Raw genomic sequence first — 25,644 nt, 5'->3', positions numbered from 1 at the left:
GCGCTGACCTGATGACTGAAATATCACCAGTGATCTTTAACCAAACGCTAGGTGGCGCGATGCAAACCTTTGACTACTGTCCGTGGTACTAAAAGGTCCATTATAGCTCACGTTGTGTATAAAAGGCCAAGTCATAGATAAAGTCAAAGAGCGAAGATACAAGAAGAGCAGCTATGCTTGGTGTTTGTGCCTCCTTAATGTCAGCGCTTATTAACAGTTCAACATCCTATAGTTTCCCTTTAGTTACTGTAAATTGTCCTAAAATATAGTTCCGTCCTAAAATAATTAAGTTGTCACAGACACACAGCATTAATAACAGGATAGATGGCAATAACGGGACCCCCTCTGTGCACAGTGACACACAGAAACATATTCATCCTGCTACAGGAGCACTGCTAGAGACCTGGCGTTTCTCCAAACAAGTCAACAGCGGCGGACACGTCCCTACAGTTTCCTTTAACCTGGTGTTTCTAGGCTGTACATTTCAACCTGCTCACATCGGGATGAAGAATGAAAAACCCTGTGTCGAGATCATACTGAAATATTATATATATTGCACGAAGGACAAGCGTAAATACTCCACTACTGTAATTTTATAATTTGTTAGACGTGACAACAGATTTCGGTTTTTCCCGACTAATATATATATATATATATATATATATATATATATATATATATATATTGTGGGCAGATCTTGCCCAAAGTGCATATTTTTACAGCCCCGCATGTACAAGAGGTAAATACTGTGGGGATCTTCATGTTCATTATCGAGGGGAGAGAGAGAGAGAGAGAGAGAGAGAGAGAAAGTAGTGGTACAGCCAAGGACCACGCGCTATAGAAGACAGACGAAGGCACGCGACATGTCTGAAGGACTGAGGTAAGTTTTATAAAAAAAAACACACCTTAATATTTATAATATACGTATGATGAGATCAGGACAACGGAACAGATCGTTATATTGTAGCATAGGGTATTACTCTATTAAATTTGACCATTCTTGTTATGCTTCTTCCTAAAGATATCAGCTTAGGTCGTGTATCATTTGTTATTTATTTTATTATTATTGGCATCCTCTAACTTGGGCTTTGGCTGCACGAGAAATGTTTAGATCGTAAGGTGCGTTTTCAGAAACAGCCTAGGGTCTAATATCTACACTGTATCCATCCTCATGTGGAATTCAAAATAGGAGTCGACTATAGGAGGTTTGTCGACTCTCAGCTTGATTAGAAACGAGCTGAGTCAAATGAAGAATGTGTCTGTGAGGGCATGGCGAGCTGCAGGCAGCAGTCCCAAAGACGTCCTTGTAACGTGTTTGGAAAGCGCGCTGTCCGCGGTGCTGAAACCTCTGCCTGATTTTCTCAATGGACAGCAGGCACAGGACATTCATCGTCTCCAGACACAGAGTGCTGGTTGATTGTAATACAGCGTGATAGCTGGAGGAATTGTAAAGTACCTGGCGTCTCCCTTAGGGGCTAGCCACCTGCTCGATTGGGCAATTAGCAGTCCTGCTCAGCCACTGTCCACTGATCAGTTGGGTGTGAGTTAAATGCCTTGCTCAGAGGCACCTCGATGGTAGCTGATAAGAGAGACGTGAGGATAGTCACCAGCTGTAGGAATGTAAAGCAGGGCGTTGATGGAAAGGAGCATGCGTGCTTTGTCAACTCTTCCTACAAAAACGTTTGGCCTCGTTTCTCCTGCTTGCTTGTCACTGCAGTTTGTCTTTCTTCTGCAGGTGTGCGCGGATATGGTCCAGGTGTCGCGCTCACAGATCATGGTCGCTGGGATAAAGGTCGATGTACTGACTGACAGCAGATAGTATGACTGCACAGCTGGCACGGCTCACACAATGTGGCACAATATGGCACGCGTAAAGATGGGTCTCTTCGCTCTCCTGTGGCTCCCCACTTGTTTCTTCCGCGTCCTCGTGCTCTCCCACAGCAGCAGCATCTCTGAACGGTCGGTGGTACCCCGCGCCGCGTCCCGCTCGGTGGCTCGTATGGATGGAGACGTAATCATCGGCGCGCTGTTCTCCGTGCACCACCAACCGTCTGCGGAGAAAGTGGCCGAGAGGAAGTGCGGAGACGTCCGCGAGCAGTACGGCATCCAAAGGGTGGAGGCCATGTTCCACACGTTGGACCGGATCAACGCCGACCCAAACTTGCTCGCCAACATCAGCCTAGGTTGTGAGATCCGGGACTCATGCTGGCACTCCTCTGTGGCCTTGGAGCAGAGCATTGAGTTCATCCGGGACTCCCTCATCTCCATAAGGGATGATAAGGACGGGCCCAAATGGTGCATTGATGGCACCCCATCCAATCAGCCTCCACCCTCGAAGAAACCCATCGCTGGAGTGATCGGACCCGGATCCAGCTCTGTGGCCATTCAGGTGCAGAACCTGCTGCAGCTCTTCAACATCCCACAGATTGCATACTCTGCTACCAGCATAGACCTGAGTGACAAGACTCTGTTCAAGTACTTCCTGAGGGTCGTGCCCTCAGACACCCTTCAGGCGCGGGCCATTCTAGACATTGTCAAGCGGTTCAACTGGACCTATGTGTCTGCGGTGCACACTGAGGGTGAGACCCCCATCACTAACTTCCCTAACTGGAAAACCACCATAGTATTCCAGTAACTTGCCAACAACCATGAGTTTATAGTGGCCTCATCATTCATTGTGGTAGTTTTGCTTCCCCATGGCCTCACTACAGTATTTTTATTGATTAGAGTTCTGAGCCCAAGAGATACATGTATGCATTAATTTTACTTCACTGTATTTTTTAATTATATTCCGGATTATTATACTCTCATTATACTCAAGAAATTTTGAGTGTCTGATAGTGACTTAAAATCATATTACTGTGTAACCTGGCAAGATAACATAATATTTATGTTAAATCGTTGTTTAGAAATGACTTCAATGGAAATGAATGTGTATAGGCCAATTTTTCATAGCCTACATCCCCAAGAAAGGCCACTTTCCATTTGCCTTCATGTGTGTTTGTTAAGCGGAGCTGTAACTTGATGACAGTGATATTTAAACACTGTCACTTCTCCATAGACAATATCCACCTCTGTCCAATATATTACATTTATGCTTTTAAGATTAGGTAGTTGCATCCACTTGTACTTGTGTTTTCAGCAAAACATCATCCCACACATCCTACACAGCTGGGTGTGTATGGAATAAATATTGTGCAATAGGGTATGGACTATAAGTACAGTGTATGTTGCATAAACACTGGATGGTCACTGAGAAATGTTTAATGCTACTGTCTGCTTCTCCTTGGCACTTTGTTGTAAAATGTATTAGTATGTAGAATCAAAGCTGGGAGTTCTTGGCTGTGTTATCAAAGTCATCAGAGTTGCAGGTTTTAAAAGTTGATATCTAGCCAGGCACATGAGGGACCGTTTTAGCATTAACAATTTAGTCGTTCATTTAAGAAATGTTAAATGAATTCCATGCTTAAGTTAGGAGGATGTAACTGGGATGAAAAATGACATTACCATTTCAAATTTCAGCAGATACATATAAAATTAAAATGAATGTCTTATCTCCTCAAAAACCCTAGGAGTAATAATATTCAGTATTTCATGCCATGATAGGCTCACTTTCTTTCTGAGACCTTTTCTTTCTGAGAACTTGCTCTTGCTGTTTTATGGTGAGGACAGGAGTTAAACTAGAGAGACAGATTTGGTAGATAGAGTAATTACTTGAAAGTGAATTATGTCCATGACTTTTCATTAAAGTCATGGTGAACCATAGTCAGTGATGTGCACCCAAAATTATGACTGACAGCTACATTACCCAGGATACCTCTGAGGAGCTGTGGACTCATGGGAAGTGTAAAACATCTTTGGAAAGTCCTATTATAGTCATGTTGGAGAGGGGCTTTGACACAGGTTGCCATGAGATAGATTAAAACAGGGAGTTAGGGAGCTGTAGTACCTGGAGGCATGACTAGGTGGCATTAGTTGTCTGACCTTCAACATACCTGCAGGGGGATCCTCTGGGACTAAAGTTATAATTTAAAAGTAATGAAAGACAGGTCAGCCAATGGATGAATTTGATTGCAAACAGCATCACTTAATAAGCTACAGGGTGAGTGGTACAAGTAGTATGCTTTCCAACACATTTGTTTAAAGCATTAACTATGTTTTGATTAGAGGTAAATTATACTCTTCTCTCCTATATACTTACATTCTGTAAATATAAATCTATACACTGAATATAGGTTTTGAGAATTAGACTTCACATAACTTACCCGATGCTGGCTTAAGCTCATGAGTTTTCTCTCTCCACCACCTTAGATAAGTTATAAATGCAGCTTGTTGCCCATAGCAACAGCTAGGGCTGTGAAATTGCATAAATTACCTGTCTCGATTATCATCAGTCTGGTAGAAATCATCAAAGCAGGTTTTCGGTGGTCATTGTTAAATAGGCTGTCAACTAATGCACCACCGCCCACCTGTCACACAGCCCAGATGGAAAGAGTAAAATAACTGGATATCATCATTTCAATTTGGCAGAATGAAATGAGGCAATTGAAATATCATCAAAGGACTATTGGAAAACCAACACTTGAGCTCATTGTGGGCCAGAGTAAATGTGTTACTGCGAAGCCTACTTCATCTTCTGTCTTCCTTGCTCTATAAAGCCATTCCATGTGCAGACAGAGTACTTGCTCTTCATCAGCCATGTAAAGGGAAAGCAGTGTGGAGGCCCTCAGGAAACCCGGCCTCTCATCAAGTGGATTGCACAGCAAATGTGTTCAGATTTTTATGGACAGGGGCTCTTAATTTCCTTCTGACAACATGCACATTCAAACATACACATAGACACATGTCCAAGCATGCTCCAGTGATTGGTTTTTCTGTGTAATCCAGCTCTCATTCTACGGAGCCATAGGCTTTATCAACAGTCCAGACTGTGACACGTTAGTCAGGCACTACAGTCCACATTGAAACAGAAGATTTAGACACAAACAGCTTTGCAGTGCTCTTGATTGGTGTGCATTTAAACAAGGATAGCTATCTCCACCCTTTTTAGTTTTGATTGCAATCAGTAGTCAGTAAACTCTCTGACACTCATTATCAGAGGATCAGAGCTTCAACTTAGTCATGGGTTGATGCCCTGAATATCTGTTGTGGGGTGTGCTGTAGGCATAACAATGATTGTCCATCAGTGCAATAATAACAAGTTTAATGTGTTTGCATGTAACAAATCTTTATTTCTTAAGCATTGATTCTGTCACTTTAGTTAGAAAATAATGCCCCACTTTTTTATCTAACAATCAGTGAAAATAACGCAGCTAGTCTATTAATCACATCCATAAAGGCTAATTTATCAGACTATCAACAGTGAAAATACAATTCACAAAGAAAATATCTGATTTTTTAATTTTAGTAAAGACAGAATGTTTTCTTAATAACAGTCTATTTTCTTAATCACCTATAGGAAACTATGGGGAGAGCGGCATGGAGGCCTTCAAAGAGCTGGCCTCACAGGAAGGCTTATGCATTGCCCACTCAGACAAAATCTACAGTAACGCAGGGGAGAAGCACTTTGATCGCCTTTTGAGGAAACTACGGGAACGCCTACCCAAAGCTCGTGTAGTGGTATGTTTCTGCGAGGGCATGACGGTCCGAGGTCTCCTAATGGCCATGAGGCGACTGGGAGTGTTTGGAGAGTTCCTCCTTGTTGGCAGGTATGGAGGTTATTTATTTATTTATTTATTTTTTTAAATTCACAGTTGAGAGAATTTCTCTGGATGGCAGGAAATCGCTTAACACGCTGGAAGGCTGTGAGATGCTGTGTTGTCTTCCTGATGTGCATGTCACCAAGGCAACCAAAAAGAATTAGACCACATACCAATAGCACTGAATAGAAATGTTCTCCGGCAATGAATAATTGGTATTTCTGTCGCAGACACAAAGCCTCCAGTCCATTGTCATCTTGTTTGTGCTCCCTTATTTGGCTGTTAAGGCAATAACAGTCATTCCTTGTTGAGCAATCAAGCAGAAACACTCACACCTATTTGTATACATAAAGACCATAGTGAATTATGGTGAACTAACAATCTCTCCCTTTGTGAATGATCCATCTCACTGGATGTTTACTCCATCTTCCTCTCATTTTCTCCGAATAATCTCTTTCACTGTTCGTCAGTGCTATATGACAGCGACTGAGTATAGCGGTAGTCATTAGAAGAAGACAAGTCAAGTCGTCTCACACTCTTATACAGCATCACGTTACACCATGAAATATCCTTCAAGGAACATTCACAGTTGTCAGTAAAATCCACAGAAACCTTGATGCTACTTTTCAGTTCATTCATAAAAGATCACACACCCATGATTGGCACCTGCCTATTCTAAGGCAGTTGTCAGCTGTAGGTTGCATGAGGAGGACACTGAGAAGACAGATAAGGATGTCCGAAGTCTGTAGCCTAGCTAAACAGTACTCGTTGTCCTTGCTGAACACAGCATGAGTGCTTAGAGTTTTCTGAATGTGCAGAGATTAGGACCTGTACAAAACCAAATTCAGTGACTAGTTTTTTTCATTTGTCCATTGACACAGGACAGTTGTATTCAAAGACAGTCGAACACAATGATGATTTTGGTCTTTTCTTGCAATGTGTCAACAATATATACCTTTTTGCATTAGATAAACTCTGCCAATTGGTTTTTGTCATAAACAAGATTCTCTGGTCTGATGGACACCTCTCTGCTGGCTGACACTGCTGATTTATTTCATGCCATTGCCATCGTCCTTGAAGAAGCCTTATCTATTTTCTCTAATATCTTCCAGTGGTGGAAATAAAGAGAAGATAAGTGCTGCCCTTACCAGTATATTTTGTTGTATGTGTTTATATTCAGTACATACATGCATATTTAAGTTCTTGCCTTGCAGAACATGCCTTTTAAATTATCTATTATAATGACACTCTAGGGATACGTTCCTTCCCATATCTCTCCTTTTCTCTTTCCTCCATAGGAGATGGAAATGTGGGTCTTTTTTTAGCTTTTGTGGAAGTCTCTATGGGTGGAGGAAATGCTTCTGGGTCACAGAGAGTGAAGGAGAGAAAGACAGAGAGACAGTGTGTGGAAAAATGACAGAGGAAGTGTAGGCCAACACAGATGCCAAGCCATGTGTGTGTTTCCTGGCATGTATTGAACAACTGAATTATGTTGGCAGACAGGTATTAGCTCATCAAATGGGAGCTTGTTTTCTTTATTTAAGCTTTCACCACAAAAGAAGCCTGTTTCATGATGAGCGTATAGGAGCACAGAGCGCTACAGGGAGTCGGGAAGCTGTAAGGTAAAGACAGTGAATGGCAGAGCAGAATACAGACACGTTATACATCTAATTGAAAATTCAGCATCTTTTATTCCAAATACAAAATCCAGTTTTATACTGTTTTGGTTTACCAGCACTTTTTTGATGGAAAAGCTCTGACATCCTCGAGTACATTATCTGTTCAGCACCAAACATCAGAAAACATTAGTGACTAGTTGATGGACATAATGGAGCATTGTTCAAAAGGTGCCCAGAAACATGACTGAATGTTTGCGAACAGTCTGCAGTGCTTTTTCTATTGCTCCACAGTGTACACCTGTGGCTACATGAAATACATGTAGACCTGCTCTTCAGAAAAGGGCCACATGTGACCCACTTTATCCCTGACCAGCAGACTCTATTCTGCATCACTTCAACACTTTACCTCCACTCTGTTCTGCTGTTGGCAGTCAGAGGAGCGCTTGTCTTTCACTCCCTATCATGTCAATCATGATTTTGCCAATCAGCTGCCTCATTACTCTGTGACTGCACATACCCCCACACACACTAGCATGCATAAAGAGACAGCAGTTATTCCACTTGTATACTCTGGCACAGCAACACAGACGCGCATTGCCATCATAAATTATCCACTTCATTCCAATCAAGAAGACACTGATGTCCATCTTGTTGTTGTGTTAAAGTACGTTTCAAAGTGATTCTGTTAAATAAGAGACTGAGTTTGCTTCGGTAGAATGAAATAGGAAGCACAGAAATAATTGTGTGACTGATCTGGAAGCCAGTTGATGAACACATCTGAAAAATTCAGAAATAAACTGGAGGAGAGAGTAGAAGATTTGGATTATTTGGGTGTGGAGCTCCCCTGCCTTTCACCCAAAGAGAGCTGGGATAGGCTCCAGCAGATCCCTGTGACTCTGGTTAGGAATAACCAGGTATAGATAATGGATGGATGGGTGTGGAGCTCTGCTAGTCTGTCTGCTGATTAAGGCAAAAGTTGGGATGGAAAGATGGGTCAATAGATTTGTTGCTGCATGATATAATATCACCATATTAACAATGGATAAAATCACTATGTGAAATTTGTAGCTAAATCAGTAGAGAAATAACCACTTTTCAACAGGTTCAAAAGGCGTTTTACTTATTTGCTGAAAATATGGCAATATTGAGGAATGCCATTTGATGCAATTTGTAATTACAGCCTGGAGGAGATCAAGTGTTGTTCTTCCTGCTAATCTTCCTACCTGTCTTATTCTGCTTTGCAGTACAGCCACATGACTTGTAACGAGAGGTTAAAAGATATTTCCTGTAAAGCTTTACTGCAGATACCAGGAGCATTGTTCATCTTTATTTTACTGTTGTTCAAACCAGTATTGGATTCATTTTTCAGTGTGTGTGGTGAGCGGATATTACAGTCTTGGAATATATGACAATCCTGAGGGAATATGCTTCATGCCACTTGATGCTGCAAAATGCCCAAGGACTCTTTGCCTGTTATTTGACCACAGAGAGCAATATACACAAGCAGATGACTGCCCATATTATTACAGATCCAGCACCACCATGTTCTCATTACCAGGCTTTGACTAGTGCATGCAGCCAACATTTTTCTGAAGCCATTGCTCCATTAATTTTGCACTTTGTAAATCAGTTAACGAGTGGATTGTAATCACAGTCACATAAACAAGAAATCTTAGTGATTCTGGATTCTCAGATTGTTAGTTGTGACTGTGATGGAGTGTGTCTGAGAGCTGAGAGGAATGCATTGTATCCATTAAAACATCTGGCAGCATGTGCGTTTTTAACTAAGGTTTCCCTGAGGCTTGAGACACCATTAAACTCTCTTGCAGTTAAACTGAGTATTACAGTAAATCTCTGAATCCTGAATGTTAATTTCCACCTACTCAGTTATATAAAGATATTGCCATGGAATACACATCTTTCTGTTAAGCTGCAGTCTGCAGATTTGAAAAGTAGATATTCATTTACAGCACAGGGTCTTTTGTTATGAATTCTTCTACAGCCTTTCCCCGTATACCAAGTCTGGTTTCTGAATGGCAGGATGTAGTGAACCCACCTACCCATTTGCCCGCCCGCTTGCTCTCTTGCAATTAGCAGCATTCGTTTTCTCTCTCCCTCTAATGCTGCTTGAATGCTGTTATTACTAAACATCATTTGCATAAGCTGCTTTTCCACATGTAACGCTCATTTCTACCCGTCTTACACAGTTTTGGTCTGGGTCCCATTTTAAATGCTCTATTCTTGTTTTGTGTTTTATTCCTGACAAAATGGACACTGAGACCAGAATGTGGATGTTCTGTGACTGTAATACCTTGGCACCAGTCATTAGCAGGGTGTGTGTCTTTTGAGACTATGCTGAGGTGCAAAGAAAGCTGTGAACCCATATTGTGTGTGTCATATGCATTTCTGCATTTGGCTGTCCTGCTCAATTTTCTGTAACAAGAGTTACAGAAAAGCTCTGAGCTTGAATAAATGAAACGTTTAGGGCGTTACAGACAGAGAGAGAGAGTGGGGGGAGAGTTGTGGCACGACACATTTAGCTGCCTTTTTCCTGTCATCTCTAAGGCTTTTATCTCCTCCCCATCTCAGGAAGGAGGGCATGGAGGATGTGGAATTCTGCCTATTGACTTCTTCTTGTGAGTAATTTGGCAAAAAGCGAGCATGATCAAAAAGAGACCTTAGCTCTGGCATCGAGTCTGGCAACAACGCCAAAATAAATTAGCATCTTTTTCATCCAGATTTGTAGCTATACAAGAGGTTAAGATTGAATTTTTGTTTGTAGGGTTTGATGTTATCCATCCTTCATAAAATCCTCCTCAATCAAGTATTTTATATGTTCAGATTTATAAATACCAGGTGAACAACAAGCTCAAGCAAATCTAAGGCTGCAGAAAACAATTTTTTTGGTAGAAATTGGTGGTTTTTAAACAGTTCCAGCTTGTTGTCAAGAAGAGGGGATTTTCTGCTTTACACATGGCAGGACTGTGTTTAGACTAAAATCCACATCATCCACTGTATAATTCTCCTCTTCTCTGGAGATAATCTCTCACTTTCCAGAAACGTCTCTTGTCTTTTGTTTGATTCCAGTTAGAGCAAAATAGTGAGTGATACATTAGTTATGAATGTAAAGACTCAGAGAGCAAGAGAAAGTGTGGAGTGCAGTGAAAGCTGGGGGTGGGGACTGACAAAAAAGGCAGAAGAGAAGTGAGCACTGAGCGTCTGTCTTTACATTATTCTCTCTGTGTGACATGTTTCTGTCCTTAGGACCCTCCCCTCTAAAACAATCTGCATCAAAGTTTACTCAGAGTTTACTGGGGCACGTCATAGCAGGAATGAAGCACAGGAACATTTTTCTTAGCAGGGCAGGATTTACTGTACCAGGAGAAATGAAAGCCTTGTGTTCTGCTTGTGCCACAATCACCATAGAGATTTTGTTTGGGCTCATGACAGAATTGATGTGATTGTCTCACTGCAGATCTGTCATTCAGTCTGTCAGCAGGGCTCCAAACACAATAGTCCTTTCTTAAAAAATATGGCTAACATCTGAGAAATTCCAGTAACAACAGTAACAAAGATTGTAATTATGAAATAGGAGGGCACTGTTTATGATCATTCAGTAATGGAGCTCTGCTTGTGACACTCGTACACACATGGATCCGGAGAGTTTATTGTAGCTGAGTCAGGATCCATGATTGCATCTGTTTATGTTCCACTAAGCAAGCGACCACAATGAGTTGCATCTGAATATTTATTACACGCCTCTGATGTTAATTGAAAGCAGCCACATATTGTCAAGGACATTTCTCTTTTTCCAATTGTGTTCCCTTGTGTGAAGGGATGGCTGAATGACATTGGAATGATCAAAAATAGCACAAAAATTGCATCTGGACATAGTTGTCACATCATGATTCACACAACCTGAAAAGCTTTAAGACAGCAAACACTGGAAAAAGCAAATGACTATGTATACACAAAGAGAATAGTGATTGGAAACCAGCAAGTATCAGCCAGGGCACTGTAAAATGGATCAGCAATTATGTTGATAACCAATTAATAGTTTTAGTCATTTTAAATGCAGAACTTCCACACACTCTCTACTTTAAGCCTTTTAAATGTGCCTTTTGCCTCTTTGTCACTGTAAATTGAACAACCTTAGGTTCTTATACCCATTACCACTAATTAGAAATTAACTATTTTTTGGTGCTTTCCAACTATTTAAATTTTAAATATAGACTAAATGATTAAGTGATTGTTTATATATATATATAAATATATATATATATATATATATATATATATATATATATGTAGATATAGATATAGATATATACATAATCATGCTTGCCTATAATGCAAATAGTTGTTAGTTGTCGCTCTAGTTCATCCATACCTACATCTACATGAAACCGGAAAGAGGGATCTTGCTGTTGCAGTAATGAGGAACAAATATACCAAAATGGCACAGAAGAAAATACAGGACTAATAATGAGATAATGTCACCCAACTGTTACTGCTGCTGATAGTCAATGCAGAGACTTTGTCATGATGTTTAGCAGTGAAATGATGTCCCCTGGTAGTAAAAAGCAAAAAGTGTGCAGTGTTCCCTGTCACTGGAAAGGAGACTGATCTCCCATCTCAAACTGGGGCATGATGAATAAGTAAAAGCAGCCTGGATAGGCTTTTAAAGGCTGCCTGGCTCACCCAGAGCCCTCCGTGTCACCTCAAGAGAGTCCTCCTGCTGCTGCCAAGTAGCTAACCACCACTGATTTAACTCTACAGAGTCACAGAAAGAAGAGAAATTGAGGAGTGTGAATGGGAGAATATAATATACTGAGAGAGATGGTGAGTTTTGGAGCTGGAACATTAGTGTTCAGTTGAGGAGAAAAACTGTATGAAAAATTATTTTGCAGTCATGTTTCAGACAAATTAAGACTGTCATAAGATCAGCATCGAGGTAAATGTATATTCACATACATTGAAATAAACACAAATATGATTTTGCATTTTCCATTAAGATTAAAGACTTTATTCATGATTTTACTTTTAAGAATTCTATGTTTTATGATACCAGTTGGTATTTTAGCGATATGTCAATGACAGTCATATAAAAAAATGTATTAACTTTTATTTTAACTGACATAGAGCAATCAGGAAGCTCTTGACTCCTCTATCCTCCCCTTCATCTTTTTAAAGTAAGTCTTCTAATTCATCCTCCAGGGGAAACAGCGCATGTGATTAAATCTCTGCCCTGCCAATTAATTCATGGTTTTATAAATATACAAATGTGCTATCAAACTGAAACTAGATCATCCGGGAGAGTCAGGGGAGCTCTCAGTCTACTCACTGTTGTATACTGCTCTATAAAATACCCAGCTGTTGGCAGGCTGCAGTCCTCTAAACAATGCCACGCGTCATCATGTCTCTGTAAATCATCAACATTCACACATCGTGTTATTAAGCATATGGCTCCAAAGAAATAGCAGGATTGTGATTTCACTTGCACAGTTAATTACTGACTTACGTGATTCAGAAATGTTGCTGTAACATTGAGGTTAAAATAGAACCGAAATTTAATTTATACTGGTTTTACTTGTTTAGTTCCAGTTTATCTGTGGTGTCTTGTGTAGATGTGCATATGATGCATTCACAGGTCACAAGTTGGAGGTCAAACTCATGGTATGTCACCCTAAGATCACATGCTCTTTACCAGGAACTCTTAATGCTTTTTTTTTATTATTTTGACCTGGATGGGATTTAATGAGTCTGCCATCTCTAGAAACAGTAGTGTTTGCTCAAATGCTCACAAGAACCCATAATTAGCTTTTCCTGTTCAAAGTTTGAGACCCGAGACAGTAGTCACGTATCACAAATAACTACAAATTGCACATACATTTGCTAAAGAGCTATTGCATGCTCATGCATGGGATGTGAGCAACAGTGTGTCAAAATAAACATGAGGACATTGTCTAATATTGCAAATTGTTGCTTGCATGTTGCAAAATGTGGTAACGGGTCTCTGGGTTTTAGGCTATGGAAGACACACATCTGGTCAGCAAACTGATGAGCATTTAAACTCTCATCATAAGACCTACTTATTCTCAGAAGGAATTTGAATTCTTCAAATACTCAAAGACATATTGGATAGAATTATTGCAAAAGTAACTGACACTCAGTATTGTTGTCTTATGTCACGAACATAGGCCTTCAGTGATGAAAGTTAAAACTAATGTTAATGATTTTTTATATAAATCATCTCTAGTGAGTATAGCTTTATATTCATGCCTACTGCTTTGTCTGTATTCAGAGCAACAGCAGTAAAGCAGCAGCGTTGATTCCTTAATCTGTTTAAACAGGTGTTTCTGCAGTATATCTGACTCAGGTTATGTAATAATGGGCCTTCTGATATGCAGTTTGAAGCCGCAGAACATTGAGGTGATTTTAAATCAGATTTTGTCCCATTAGGCATCTCTTTGGTGGCCTGAGACTTTTGACGAGCTGTTTGGAGTTCTGCCAGACAGCACAATCCTGAGAGAGGAGAGCGAGAAGAGAGACATGTCATTTTACTTCATCACAAACTCCACTGTGAGAAACAGTCAAGCATGTCTTCAATGCCTTAGGCATTATTCATGTAGAGTGTCTCTCCTTCTATTTTTCATCTGTTTTCCACTTTTCTGAACAAACATGTTTAATGCTGGATTGAATGAACCACATTAAATGCAGTTACCCTGTCAGGTAAACAGATAAACACTCGGACCACACACACAAATCTAAGTTTCTGTGTGTGTCTTTATGTCTCTGTTTGTATTGCAAACACTGAAAGGGAGAGGGTGGACAGGGGCAGAGGCAGAATGAAGCAAATGTGACTAGGATCGATGAAATTCACGTGTTTGACTCTAAACTCAACTAGAAGAGTGAAAAGTATCGAATATGTTGTGATCTTCTAAGACCATACTGCTGCATACTGTTTTGTTGGTTTGTCCTTTCACTACTGTCCTTTACTATTTCTAAAGGTACTGTTGCATAGAGTGACTAGAAATATACATGTGCTTATACATATAACATATGTATATACATACATATAATTTAAAGGACTTCAGTATTGGGTTTAATTATTCTTTTAACTTTTTTTTTTTTGGGCATAATTCAAAGTATTTTACATCTTCCTGGTACTGTAATGTTAGTGCACCAAACGTGACAATAGTTCCCAACAGATGCACTATTTACTCCTGTTTGATCAACATTTGCAGTACCCAGCTGTTTTAGGAACTCACTTGTCTTTTTTTTTTTTTTTTCTAAAGTGAGCTAATCATTTCTGACCTGTTTTCGAAGATTGACGTCAGTGGTGGGAAGCAATTGGTTTAGGGCTGTCAGAAAGGGAAGTCAAAATGTTTTAGGATGTTGAAATTTTTTCTTGGTTGTGGTTTTGTCAAAGGTTTTGCTAAAAATAAGAACAATCTAAAACAATGCCAACATCATCCATTAGGTTTCCACCTGTCAATGTGCACATAGTCTTTAATACTAACAAGTGAGCTTGTTATGGTTTAGTTTTGAGATAGAAAGTTCACTTAGACGTGATTACTTACAGGGTGACAACAGGATTAGCAACACAGACATCAGGACAACTGCAGATGCTTTAACAATTTCTGGATGATATGGAGCTGTATTTTTAAAATAATTATCATTCTGTCTTTGTCCTGTTGTGCAGTTTATGTAGGAATTCATTAAGACTTTAAGCTTGGTGATACCTACACTAACGCACTCATTCTGGGTTTATTTAGTTGAATCTCTGCATCTTCTTGACAGACGGTAATTGTGGACAGAAAGGTCAGAGACTTTGACCTGCATACGTGCGCACACACAAGCACACACATCCTTATCCATCACCCAGTACATCCCATGCGTGCAAGGTAATTGGTTCCTTGGTGAGTTATACCTAATTGGTGTGTAGCTGTCAATAGCTCAGGTATTTCAAAGCAGTACCCTGGAGCCCACATCAGACACAGAGGGTAAAATACATCCAGAAATCTTCACTGGCTCAGATCTAGAGAAGAGGAGAGCCCAGAGTGGTGGTGTTTATCTGTGAATTTGCTTTTCATTGTCCCTCCCATTGGTGTTTTTCCATTTGTCTTGTCCATTGGTCACCCATGTGTCCAAATTAGCTTGGTAGGGTAAAACCTCTTGCATAGTGTTACAGAAGCAAGCAAGCTGAAGAGACTGTGTAAAGCCTACAATTACAGCTGAGGGGCTATTGTTGAGATTTCCTTCCTCTTAAATTGCCAATTGCTACAGTGGACTGGAGATAAGCCTCCAACCAGTGCTGCTCCGCTAATTTAACATTGCACAAGAGTAGAGGCTGTAGTCTACCTACTTGTAGTGGAATCTCATTATTTAAATGAAAACAGCACGACCTAAACTTTAGCCTTGGGCATTGATGTTGTTGTTTTTCATGTTTTACTGCTGTTCGAGGGGAATATTTATCTGATTAGTCAAAAGACATGGACAAGGACATGCAAAACCCATGTGAGATTTAGCCCACTGCTGCTCTATGTCAGTGCTGCTTCCTATCTCCAAATGACTTCTCAATCCCTCTGTTTTCATGCTGTGCATCCTCTATAATATCTGAAACTTCAGAGGTGAAAGTTGCCTCACTTTGCTGATTCAGATCCTTCAGTTCATTTTGCAGATTTGTAACCACCATTGATGTTGCTAGTTCAGTTTTTTTCCAAGCCTAGGACTCACATCACTTTTCGAATGTGGAAATAAGAAATTCATTATGTAAGCTGGTACAAGCTGTCATAATCAGTTCAGTGTAGAACTAGGTCTATGCATTACTGTACAGTACATAAGGTTATAGCTCAGCAGGGCAATATATGCAACAGATTAATCACAACACTGTTTATGTGATTTTCTCAGCCTTTCAGTGAGTCTTCAACCAGGCAGTAATATATTCTACATTACTGTTGAAATGACAGCTGTGGAGAGAGCTGCACTGTGAAAACCTACAGATTTAGTCAACGACAATGGACAGTCAGTATAGTCAGTTGGGTTTTAAGATTTGGTGTTGCTTGTATACGCACGTCTGCTGCCCTGTCCTCCTGAGAAAAGTATGAAGCTACCCAGTGAAGTAAAGCAGCATTAGTGTAACCTGTTGTGTTTACTTTGTGTGAAATGCAACTACTGTGTCGGTGATACTGCTCTTATGAAGCGTTTTATGGACTTGTCAATCTGAATCAGCAGTTAGGCGTAAATTATTATAGACAACGGTCCAATATAAAAGAGATACAATGGCAAGAACAGAATATTATTGCTGTCTGGCAGCGCCTCTCGCTCTGAATTATGACAGCATTTAATTTGTGCTCAAGTCATTTTATAATCTTTCTCTGTTCCCCCAGTGATCGTAACATTAGAGCATTCTACTTGTCTCTCACTCCTGCAGTGATGGATGGGCAGACCGTTATGAGGTTGTGGAGGGTTATGAGCAGGAAGCAGAGGGAGGAATCACCATGAAGCTGCAGTCGGAGGTGGTCAAGTCCTTTGATGACTATTACCTGAAGCTGCGTCTGGACGCCAACACCCGAAACCCCTGGTTTCCTGAGTTCTGGCAGTACCGTTTCCAGTGCCGCCTGCCAGGTCATACACAGGAGAATAAAAACTACAAGAAGGTCTGCTCTGGTAGGTGACAACAGAGAAAATAAATATATTGTTACTTGTAAATAAAAGCCGGTTTGTGGAAAAAGATGTTGTTCCCTATTCTTGCATTTTGTTTTCAGTAAGAGTAAAAGATGAATTTGGACCAGAGTGCAAAATTCAATAATAATAAATAATACCAAAAACTGTATATTTATTTCTGTGGTTTCCTTTCTACACCTTTATTCTCATAAAGGTGATCAGGGTAAATTAAGTTCTTCAAATTTATTCCCAACAAATCCAATCAAAAATTAAAACGCAATCAAATGAGGACAGCAATTAAAATGACATAAAAATAATTAGCTTTGGCATGCTTTTAATCAAATGATATCAATCAATGTTAAATCAGTGGTACAGTCATGCTTGCTTTTCTACATCCTGCGTAACACACTTTCACACACCTCTTTTATTTCAAAAAACCTTTGAGGTATTAAGTGCATTTTATTGCCACTGCTATGATGATGATTTGTATCAGAACTGCACTACACCCTGTAAACATTTGACTCTTCCAGCACAGGAATAGTTTGACTGATGCTTTGCTGAACACAGCACTCTCTGTAAATGATTTTGTCATATAGGGAGAAGTCTTTAACCTGTCAGTGTCAGTCTTTCAGTTGGTGTAAGGATTGCATCAGTCATGGAGCAGCGATTTGTTTATTCTGTTTGAGGAAAACAAACAAAATGGACTTCAACCTTCTAAAAAAGAGGCACAGAGGAATAATCACCAGGCATTCACTGTTCACCCATAAAGCTAAAATATGCTGAAAAGTTGCTGCTCTGTTGAGATAGATCACACCCAGTGTTTTCCACTCTATATGCATGTTTTAAATTCACTGTCTCAACAAAGAGAACTGTAATGAAATGAAATCCTTTGAAAAACTGACAGTGCCTTAAGTTGGAATTCACAGCCCTGGGATTTTCCCAGTCAATTATTGTTCTCAACATCTGTTTCATGTTGAGCTTTATGGACGTCACATTGTAATTTCCTTGTTTCCTTGCAAAAATATTTTGCTGCAATAAGTTCTCCATATCTGGTTCAAATTTCCATCATGCATTTTTTTGCTGCACAATATTTCCTTTGCTTTTATTACCACAATGCAACTGCACTTTGAATACAACACAAAAGACCAAGCAAACCATTCAATATCCTCTTCTTTTTCCCTTTAACAGGAAATGAAAGTCTGCATGAAAACTATATTCAGGATAGTAAGATGGGCTTTGTCATCAATGCCATCTATGCCATGGCTCATGGCCTCCATGATATGCACAAAGAGTTGTGTCCAGGGCAGACGGGGCTCTGTAGGGCCATGGACCCTATTGATGGCAGCAAGCTACTGGACTACCTACTAAAGACATCCTTCGGAGGAGTCTCAGGGGAGGAGATTTATTTTGATGAAAATGGAGACACTCCAGGAAGGTAAGAGGATGAGGAGGTTGGTAAGAATAGGAAGAAGGCAGGAAAATGGAAATAGAGATTTTCATTATAATCTGTGAATTTCCCTCAGCTCACACTCTCCTGCCTATTAGCATGTATGTCCATGCACACACATGTGCACCAAAACTGAGTATGAAAGGATGTAATTAGTTCAGACTGGAACAGATTCAGTGGATAGTCCACTAAGGCAGCCATTTTCAGCTCCCTTCAGCTCGACAGACAGCATTTGACAGTCAGAAAACACTGCCTTGTCATTCCTCTATCAGCAAGATGTCAGGTGGAGCACATCCTGGTGCAGTATAAAATCAGGCTACAGTGTGCACTGGCATGAGCTCCTGATGTCACACTAGCAGAGTTGTAAGTTGTTTAAGTGATTTTGGGTAAAAAAAAAAAAAAGGTTACACTGTGGAGTCGTTATCATTAAATTACCTGTCACTCTCCACAGCTCTCCTACTTCTAAATCTCCCTCTTCTTCACTCTTCTGTGATCTTTAACTCCACTCTGTAGTAAGGGGGCCCACATCTTTCTTGACTCTTGTTGTCTTCTTTACTTTCACACTTAAACTAACTTTTGCTCATCATTGCCCTCTGTCTCTCCCTCTCCTTCTGTCCATCCAGGTATGACATCATGAATCTACAGAGTGTGGGTGATGGTCGCCATGACTACATAAACGTGGGCTCCTGGCATGAGGGCATCTTGAGCATCGATGACAACAAGCTGTGGATGAACAGCACCGACATGGTCCGCTCAGTGTGCAGTGAGCCCTGCTCCAAAGGACAGATTAAGGTAGGGATCCTACCAATTCAAATGTTCAGTGTTAAATGAACTCTATCAGTCCTAATTTGCTCTGGAAAACCTGGGCTCTGTTTTTCAAATTTGGTTATTTGCCATTATTGCAATGAGACTTGATGCTTCAAGTTTGTTCTTTTTGGTAATCATCAAATGTATCCCTAGATGGCAAGTAAACTTTTGGGGTCTTACTCTGTCCTACATTTGTATAGGGGGAGGAGTGTGCATCCTCTCTCTTGGCTGCTCACACTTGCCCCTCTATCAGCTTTGTTTCATTGCCCCACTTATCACCCTGCTTTACATATCACAGTGCTAGTAAGAGCCGAATGTAAAAGCAGCTTGTTTTGCATGTCTGGGGCTCAAGAAAATGATAATGCACCAACATATCCATGTCTTTGATAACCCCCTTATGCTGATTAGTCAGGTTGCTTTGGATGTGATGTGCTTTGTGTCATGGTTTGGTCAGTGTTGTCACGTTGTTGATGTCTATGTGCAGGTGATACGGAAAGGCGAGGTGAGCTGCTGTTGGATCTGCACCACATGCAAGGACAATGAGTATGTCCAGGATGAGTTTACCTGCAAGGCGTGTGAGCTGGGATGGTGGCCTGATGATGACCTAGCAGGTAGGAAAGTCCAAACCAATTCAGTAATGCTTTCATGAACAATGCTCATCCGTCCATCTTGGTTTGTACCAACCCACCAATTTCATGTGCAGTATTTGTGCATAGCTAAACTACCTTTTGCCTCCCATCCTTGTCAGGACATTTACAGTATTTCGTATCACAGCAGTCTCACTAAAACAGCACAAGCCCTTACTCTCGGGCTATTTTGTGCTCTCGAAAATCGTCCTCCCCCCATCAGCCTGTTCATACTTCACACCCTGGCACCTCCTTTCACTGACGCTTTTCATCATCCGGGTCCTATGACCCTGCTCTCTTAGCTTTTTCAACCTTCACACCATTCTCCCAAAAGTGTCACTGCTCACTTCCCTCCTCTTTGCTTTTCTGTCTTGTTGTGACCCAGTGGTTGTTTTGACAGCGATTTATAGTGTTGAGAGGAGCTCATAGTTCCCAGGTGTAAAATCCTATTACTGCCATGAGAGGCCTGGGGATACATTTCAGCAGTCTGTCGAGGAAGTAATTCTCCCTGCACTCTCATTACATGTCCTCTATCTGGAGAATACTAATGGAGAGCTTTAGTATCCTATTCACGGAGTGAGGATGTACTATCCATATGTTCACTCAGGCTCATTTAGGGTAAGAGTTTCTTTCATTATGTTACTTGTTTCCCTTAAAGTCAAATATGAATTTGCCATATGAATTTGAAAATGTCCAACACCGGGTTGAGCTGTTTTTGAATTATTCAGCGGTCTCCTCACAGCGGTACAGGTTTTAGAGGAATACAGGATTTGGGGATTGCATAAAAATGGATAAGTGCATTTCATCTTTGCCACCTCTGCACACAGTGAGGGTGATTCCTTGGAAAGCAGTTCTGGGTGGGTGGTCAAAAGAAAACTGCTTCCTGCAGTGAGATTCAGACACTTTCCCCTAAGGTTTCCCCCAGTGTGCATTTAAGTAACACCTCCAGTGTAACAATTGGTTTACACCTTGATATTTGCATTAGTGACTTTCGCATTTTGTGTTCAAAATAGCCAAGCTTCCTGAGGCAAGACATATGACAGGGTTAGTATCCACACTAGAAGCGGGTTCCTCTCTGCACAGCATCGACTGTGATGCCGGCGTCTGTAATGCTATTAGCAGCTGCATGTAATTTATGGAGTGTTAAACTGGGGAAGTCTAGGAATTTCAGTTTACTCCCATTAAGCTCTGCAAACTTCCTCTGCATGTTTCCAAAACGAGTATGTAACTAGTACACCATGACACAGATGACACACATGCCCACGTCTCTGCACACATTTGGCATAATATGAAAATGAGAAAGAAATCTGACAGAACTGGAGCTTTGGGATGTGTATGATGACACAGGCAAATTAATTCGTGAGCAATTTTAGGCCATCTTGGAAAACTGCTGTCCTCTTTCCCACCTCCCTACTGTCTGCTCATGTCTCTGTTCCTAATGTACCTTTCATTCACAAAAATGCACTATGCAACCAACAATGCAACATGACATCTCCTCCGCTCTTTCCAGGATGCCAGCCACTGCCTCTGAAGTATCTCGACTGGGCCGATGTGGAATCTATAGTTGCAGTTGTTTTCTCCTGCGTGGGCATCCTGATCACCTCCTTTGTCACCTTTGTGTTCATCCAGTACCGTGATACACCCGTGGTTAAGTCCTCCAGCAGGGAACTCTGTTATATCATCTTAGCTGGCATCTTCCTGGGTTACATCTGTCCATTCACCTTAATTGCACGACCTACAGTGGCCTCTTGCTATTTGCAGCGGCTTCTGGTGGGCCTTTCATCTGCCATGTGTTACTCTGCCCTGGTGACCAAAACTAACCGCATTGCCCGCATTCTAGCTGGCAGCAAGAAGAAGATCTGTACCCGGAAGCCCCGTTTCATGAGTGCCTGGGCCCAGGTGATCATTGCTTTTATGCTGATCAGTGTGCAGTTAACTCTGGAGATCACGCTCATCATTCTGGAGCCTCCTGAGCCCATCAAGTCATACCCAAGCATACGTGAGGTCTACCTCATCTGTAATACCAGCAACATAGGCATGGTGGCACCACTGGGCTACAATGGCCTGCTAATTATGAGCTGCACCTACTATGCCTTTAAGACCCGGAACGTCCCAGCCAATTTCAATGAAGCTAAATACATTGCCTTTACAATGTACACTACCTGCATCATCTGGTTGGCCTTTGTGCCCATCTACTTTGGCTCCAACTACAAGATCATAACCACATCCTTCTCGGTCAGCCTGAGTGTAACAGTGGCACTGGGTTGTATGTTCACACCCAAGATGTACATTATCATTGCCAAACCAGAGAGGAACGTCCGAAGCGCCTTCACCACATCGGATGTGGTGCGAATGCATGTTGGAGATGGAAAGTCTGCAGCTCAATGCGGGAGCAACAGTTTCCTGAATATGTTCCGGCGGAAGAAACCCGTATCTGGAAATACTAAGTGAGTGAGCTTTTGTTTTGTTTACTTTGCTATATTTATGTCATTTTCTGGGGTGATTACCTAGAGAGAAAGTCATGCCTAAGCACTCTAATAGTGCAGAGAGCTGTCTAAAGTTTATCTTAAATTTTAAAATAAGATTTTTTAAAAATAAATCATTCTTTATTTATTTGCACATAACATACAAGTGCTTATTTTTAGTGATATCACAAGAATGTTTGGGTGCTTATGCATGGTGCTAATGGTCCAATTTTAACTTCCAAGTACCCCAGTGTTTGCAGAGCAAAACTGATAAATTGGTTTAGATGCAGTAAGCATTGAACATTGATATCTATGGCACATCCCCCTCCCCCTGAGAATGAAATCAGTAAAATTAAGCTAAATTTAATAGAAAACTCAAAGTGGAATGTTCTGTTGTCATTGATTTAAAGACAATGGGCCACACTAACATGTCAGTGATTATTAAAGTGTCGATTTCACACATTTAAACTAGCTATAAGACTTGCACGTAACTTTTTTTAGATCCACAGCAGTGGCACATGGACAGGTGTGAAAAGTAAGGAGTGGGGCAGAGTATGAGAGTGATCCCAATATGTTTACGTGTTGTCTCTCACCCTTGTTATGCAGCCTTCTTCTAACCCTTTAACTGAGAAGCATACTGCAGTGTGTCAAGGCTGGCAAATGTTTTAGCATGGGCGGGTCATTCAAATCCTTTCCTGGAGAGCTGCACTGTCAACTGAGGCACTGACTTATTTTATTATTATACAGTACAGTTGGGTGGGGTATGTAGACACTTACCCAGATAATATTAAGCTGATATAATAAATAACTGTGTCCTTCCATAAAGCTGAAAAGCTCAATTTTCCACACATTTCCGCCTTGTGCAGCACACATGCTGCTTGGCACACAGGGGAGTTTTCTAGCGCACTGTGTGGAAATGTATTTATTTTATTTATCCATGGCATCGACTTATGCTTGATTTGGTGAGTGAAAGAAAGAAAAGTTGTAGCAACTAAACTAAAACGGGCATTTTAGTTTGAGTTGTTTTGTTCTCAGTAACAAAACCAGTCTGGCTGGTTAATGGATCTGAAAAATTGGAGGTTATCATTTGCCTCCATGCTCCTGTCACTCCTGAACTGGTGATGGCAGAAAATGTTTTTGACAGTGCTGCCCTCCAAGAAGGAGATCTGCCACCCTGCTGCTTCTGGTTTATCCCGAATTAACCTCACATTTAACTTTTCTCAGCATGAACGCCCCTCCCCTGCTCACCTCCCTAACTAATCACATTAGAGCCGGTCCTAAGTTTTTCTACACTAAACTCTGTGTCATCTTCAGGCTAGTTTAAGCACCAGCAGACATACTCACACCAAATGCATGTGCCCCGTTTTAACTAGATACACAAATAGTTTGAAGAAAATGAGACAGATGGATGGCTCCAAATTTTGTAAGCTGAAGCAATTGGAAGATCATAATGTTGTCTGCAGCACATTATGAGTCACTATGTATGTGAAGTGCCACAGCTGAAAAAAGTAATGCTCTGTAGAGCTCATGAGTGAACCCCTTAGCAATGCTGTTAATGTCAAGGCATCTGGTTAAACTGTATTTTAACATGCATCAGAGATGTTAAAATGCTGCTGCTCTGTTGTGTTATGTTGTTGCTATGTTGACGTTGCTGTGTTTTCTGCCTCCACCTCCTGGTTTCCTGTGATAGTAACTTGGGTCTTTATCTCGTTCATAGTTCTAATGGCAAGTCTGTGTCATGGTCTGAATCAGGTGCAAGACACCCTCCGAGGGGGGGGAATGTGTGGCACAGACTGTCTGTGCATGTGAGGAAACAGGAAGCCGGCTTGAATCAGATGGCGGTCATCAGGCCCCTAACTAACACCCCCGACCCCCACAGTTGCGAGCCCTCCACCTGCGACCTTGGCACAGACCTCGACCCCCCCCAAGAACCGCCTGGTGCTAAGCCTCTGTACAACCTGGTGGAGGAGGACGACGAGACCGACGTGCAGCGCCCTCTCTGGACTCAAGCTTGTTCTGGACAGATGCGAGGGCTGGAGTCCGATTTAGATAAACCGGCATCTTTTTTGCCCTCTCATTTGACAGGCCGCACCACAGAGAAGTTGCAGGGGGCTGTGGTGGACACACACAGCTCCCACGTCCCTGTACTGAAAGACCACTCCACCAGAGAGGTAACCCCTGCCAAGGAGCCTTTGAGCTTGACACCCTCTCAGCTTCCTTTGACCCCAAAAATAATGGCATTTGAAGAGGAGGGGCCTGAGGATGAGGAACTGGACCTATTACAAAGCTACATTTATGACGCCAAGGAGGAGGGGGAGGACGGGGAAGGGGAGGATTTAAACAAACCAACACTGGAGGATTCCCTGGCTCTTTCTCCTCCTTCCCCCTTCAGAGACTCAGTGTGTTCGGGGGAGTCTGGCAGCAGCTCCCCCATCACGGAGTCGATGCTCGGTAGCCCTCCAAGCTCAGTCTACACCTCAAACATGCTCCGAGACTACGCACACAGCTCCTCAACACTGTGAGAGCAAAACGAGGGCTGACACAGTAGCTGTCAGCACAATCGTACGCCACACAGGCATGCATTTCCACATAGAGGTACACACACACGCAAACATAGACAGACACATACAACACTATCTTAATATTTCTCTTTTTAAGTTTTAAATATTTATTTTTGCTCTGTCATTGGCTTGCTCGTATTTATTACTCTATTGCTTTTATCGGTAAGAGGTCAATCCAAACTATAAGTAGAAAAACACTTGGAATCATCCATGAGTGCTTACATTTCTGAAGGGCTGTCAGAGCACAAAGCCTTTCTCTGATATGTAAAACTGGGGGCAGTGCCAAAACTAGTCAGCTCTGATGCCAAATTTTGATGAATTGAGTAACACTGCGAATCAGAGTGAAGAATGTGTGTGGTTTTTCCAAGAGAAAGAGAGAAACACATTTGCGTATACATGTGCAAAAGTGCTCTTACGAGACACACCCAGAGACTTCACTTCATGCCGGTTTTGATCAGCTTTGCTTCTCTCTGCTGCTCATGTACAAGCCTGTCCATGAGTGTAGCAGCATCCACAAACTATCTGCTTTTTGTCTACTTGCAATAGTTTATTTCACCTCAGCTTTCTCTTATCAGACCTCATCGCAATTTAAATATTTCAGAGTTAAATCGAGAAGAGTGCAGTAAGTTGGTTGAATATTACTTTTCTGTGTCGCGAGGTGTGCTCAGCATCACAAAAATACTTTTACTGAACTGAGATTCTGTGCAGATTTGAGCTGTATGATATGTGATATGGATGTGATGTGCCAATC

The 25,644-nt window shown here is 41.3% G+C and overlaps 1 protein-coding gene across 1 annotated transcript; it reads left to right on the top strand.

Annotated features, from left to right (window-relative positions):
- Positions 1 to 1,849: 1,849 nt before the first annotated feature.
- grm1a (glutamate receptor, metabotropic 1a) lies at positions 1,850 to 24,854 on the top strand. Its single transcript, XM_026319020.1, has 8 exons — positions 1,850 to 2,579; positions 5,459 to 5,708; positions 16,755 to 16,990; positions 18,176 to 18,422; positions 19,058 to 19,226; positions 19,726 to 19,852; positions 21,378 to 22,314; positions 24,050 to 24,854. Exons 1-8 carry the CDS (start codon positions 1,850 to 1,852, stop codon positions 24,852 to 24,854), a joined length of 3,501 nt encoding a protein of 1,166 aa, XP_026174805.1.
- Positions 24,855 to 25,644: the final 790 nt, after the last annotated feature.

Source organism: Mastacembelus armatus, chromosome 24 (genome assembly GCF_900324485.2).
Source record: "Mastacembelus armatus chromosome 24, fMasArm1.2, whole genome shotgun sequence".
In the NCBI taxonomy this organism is placed as follows: domain Eukaryota; kingdom Metazoa; phylum Chordata; class Actinopteri; order Synbranchiformes; family Mastacembelidae; genus Mastacembelus; species Mastacembelus armatus.
This window is presented reverse-complemented; position numbering and strand designations above follow the sequence as displayed.

Coding starts and splice junctions, on each gene's coding strand:
- grm1a (XM_026319020.1), top strand. CDS start 1,850: ATGTGGCACAATATGGCACGCGTAAAGATGGGTCTCTTCGCTCTCCTG. Junction 16,991..18,175: donor CTACAAGAAGGTCTGCTCTG/GTAGGTGACAAC, acceptor TCCCTTTAACAG/GAAATGAAAGTCTGCATGAA. Junction 19,853..21,377: donor GCCTGATGATGACCTAGCAG/GTAGGAAAGTCC, acceptor CGCTCTTTCCAG/GATGCCAGCCACTGCCTCTG.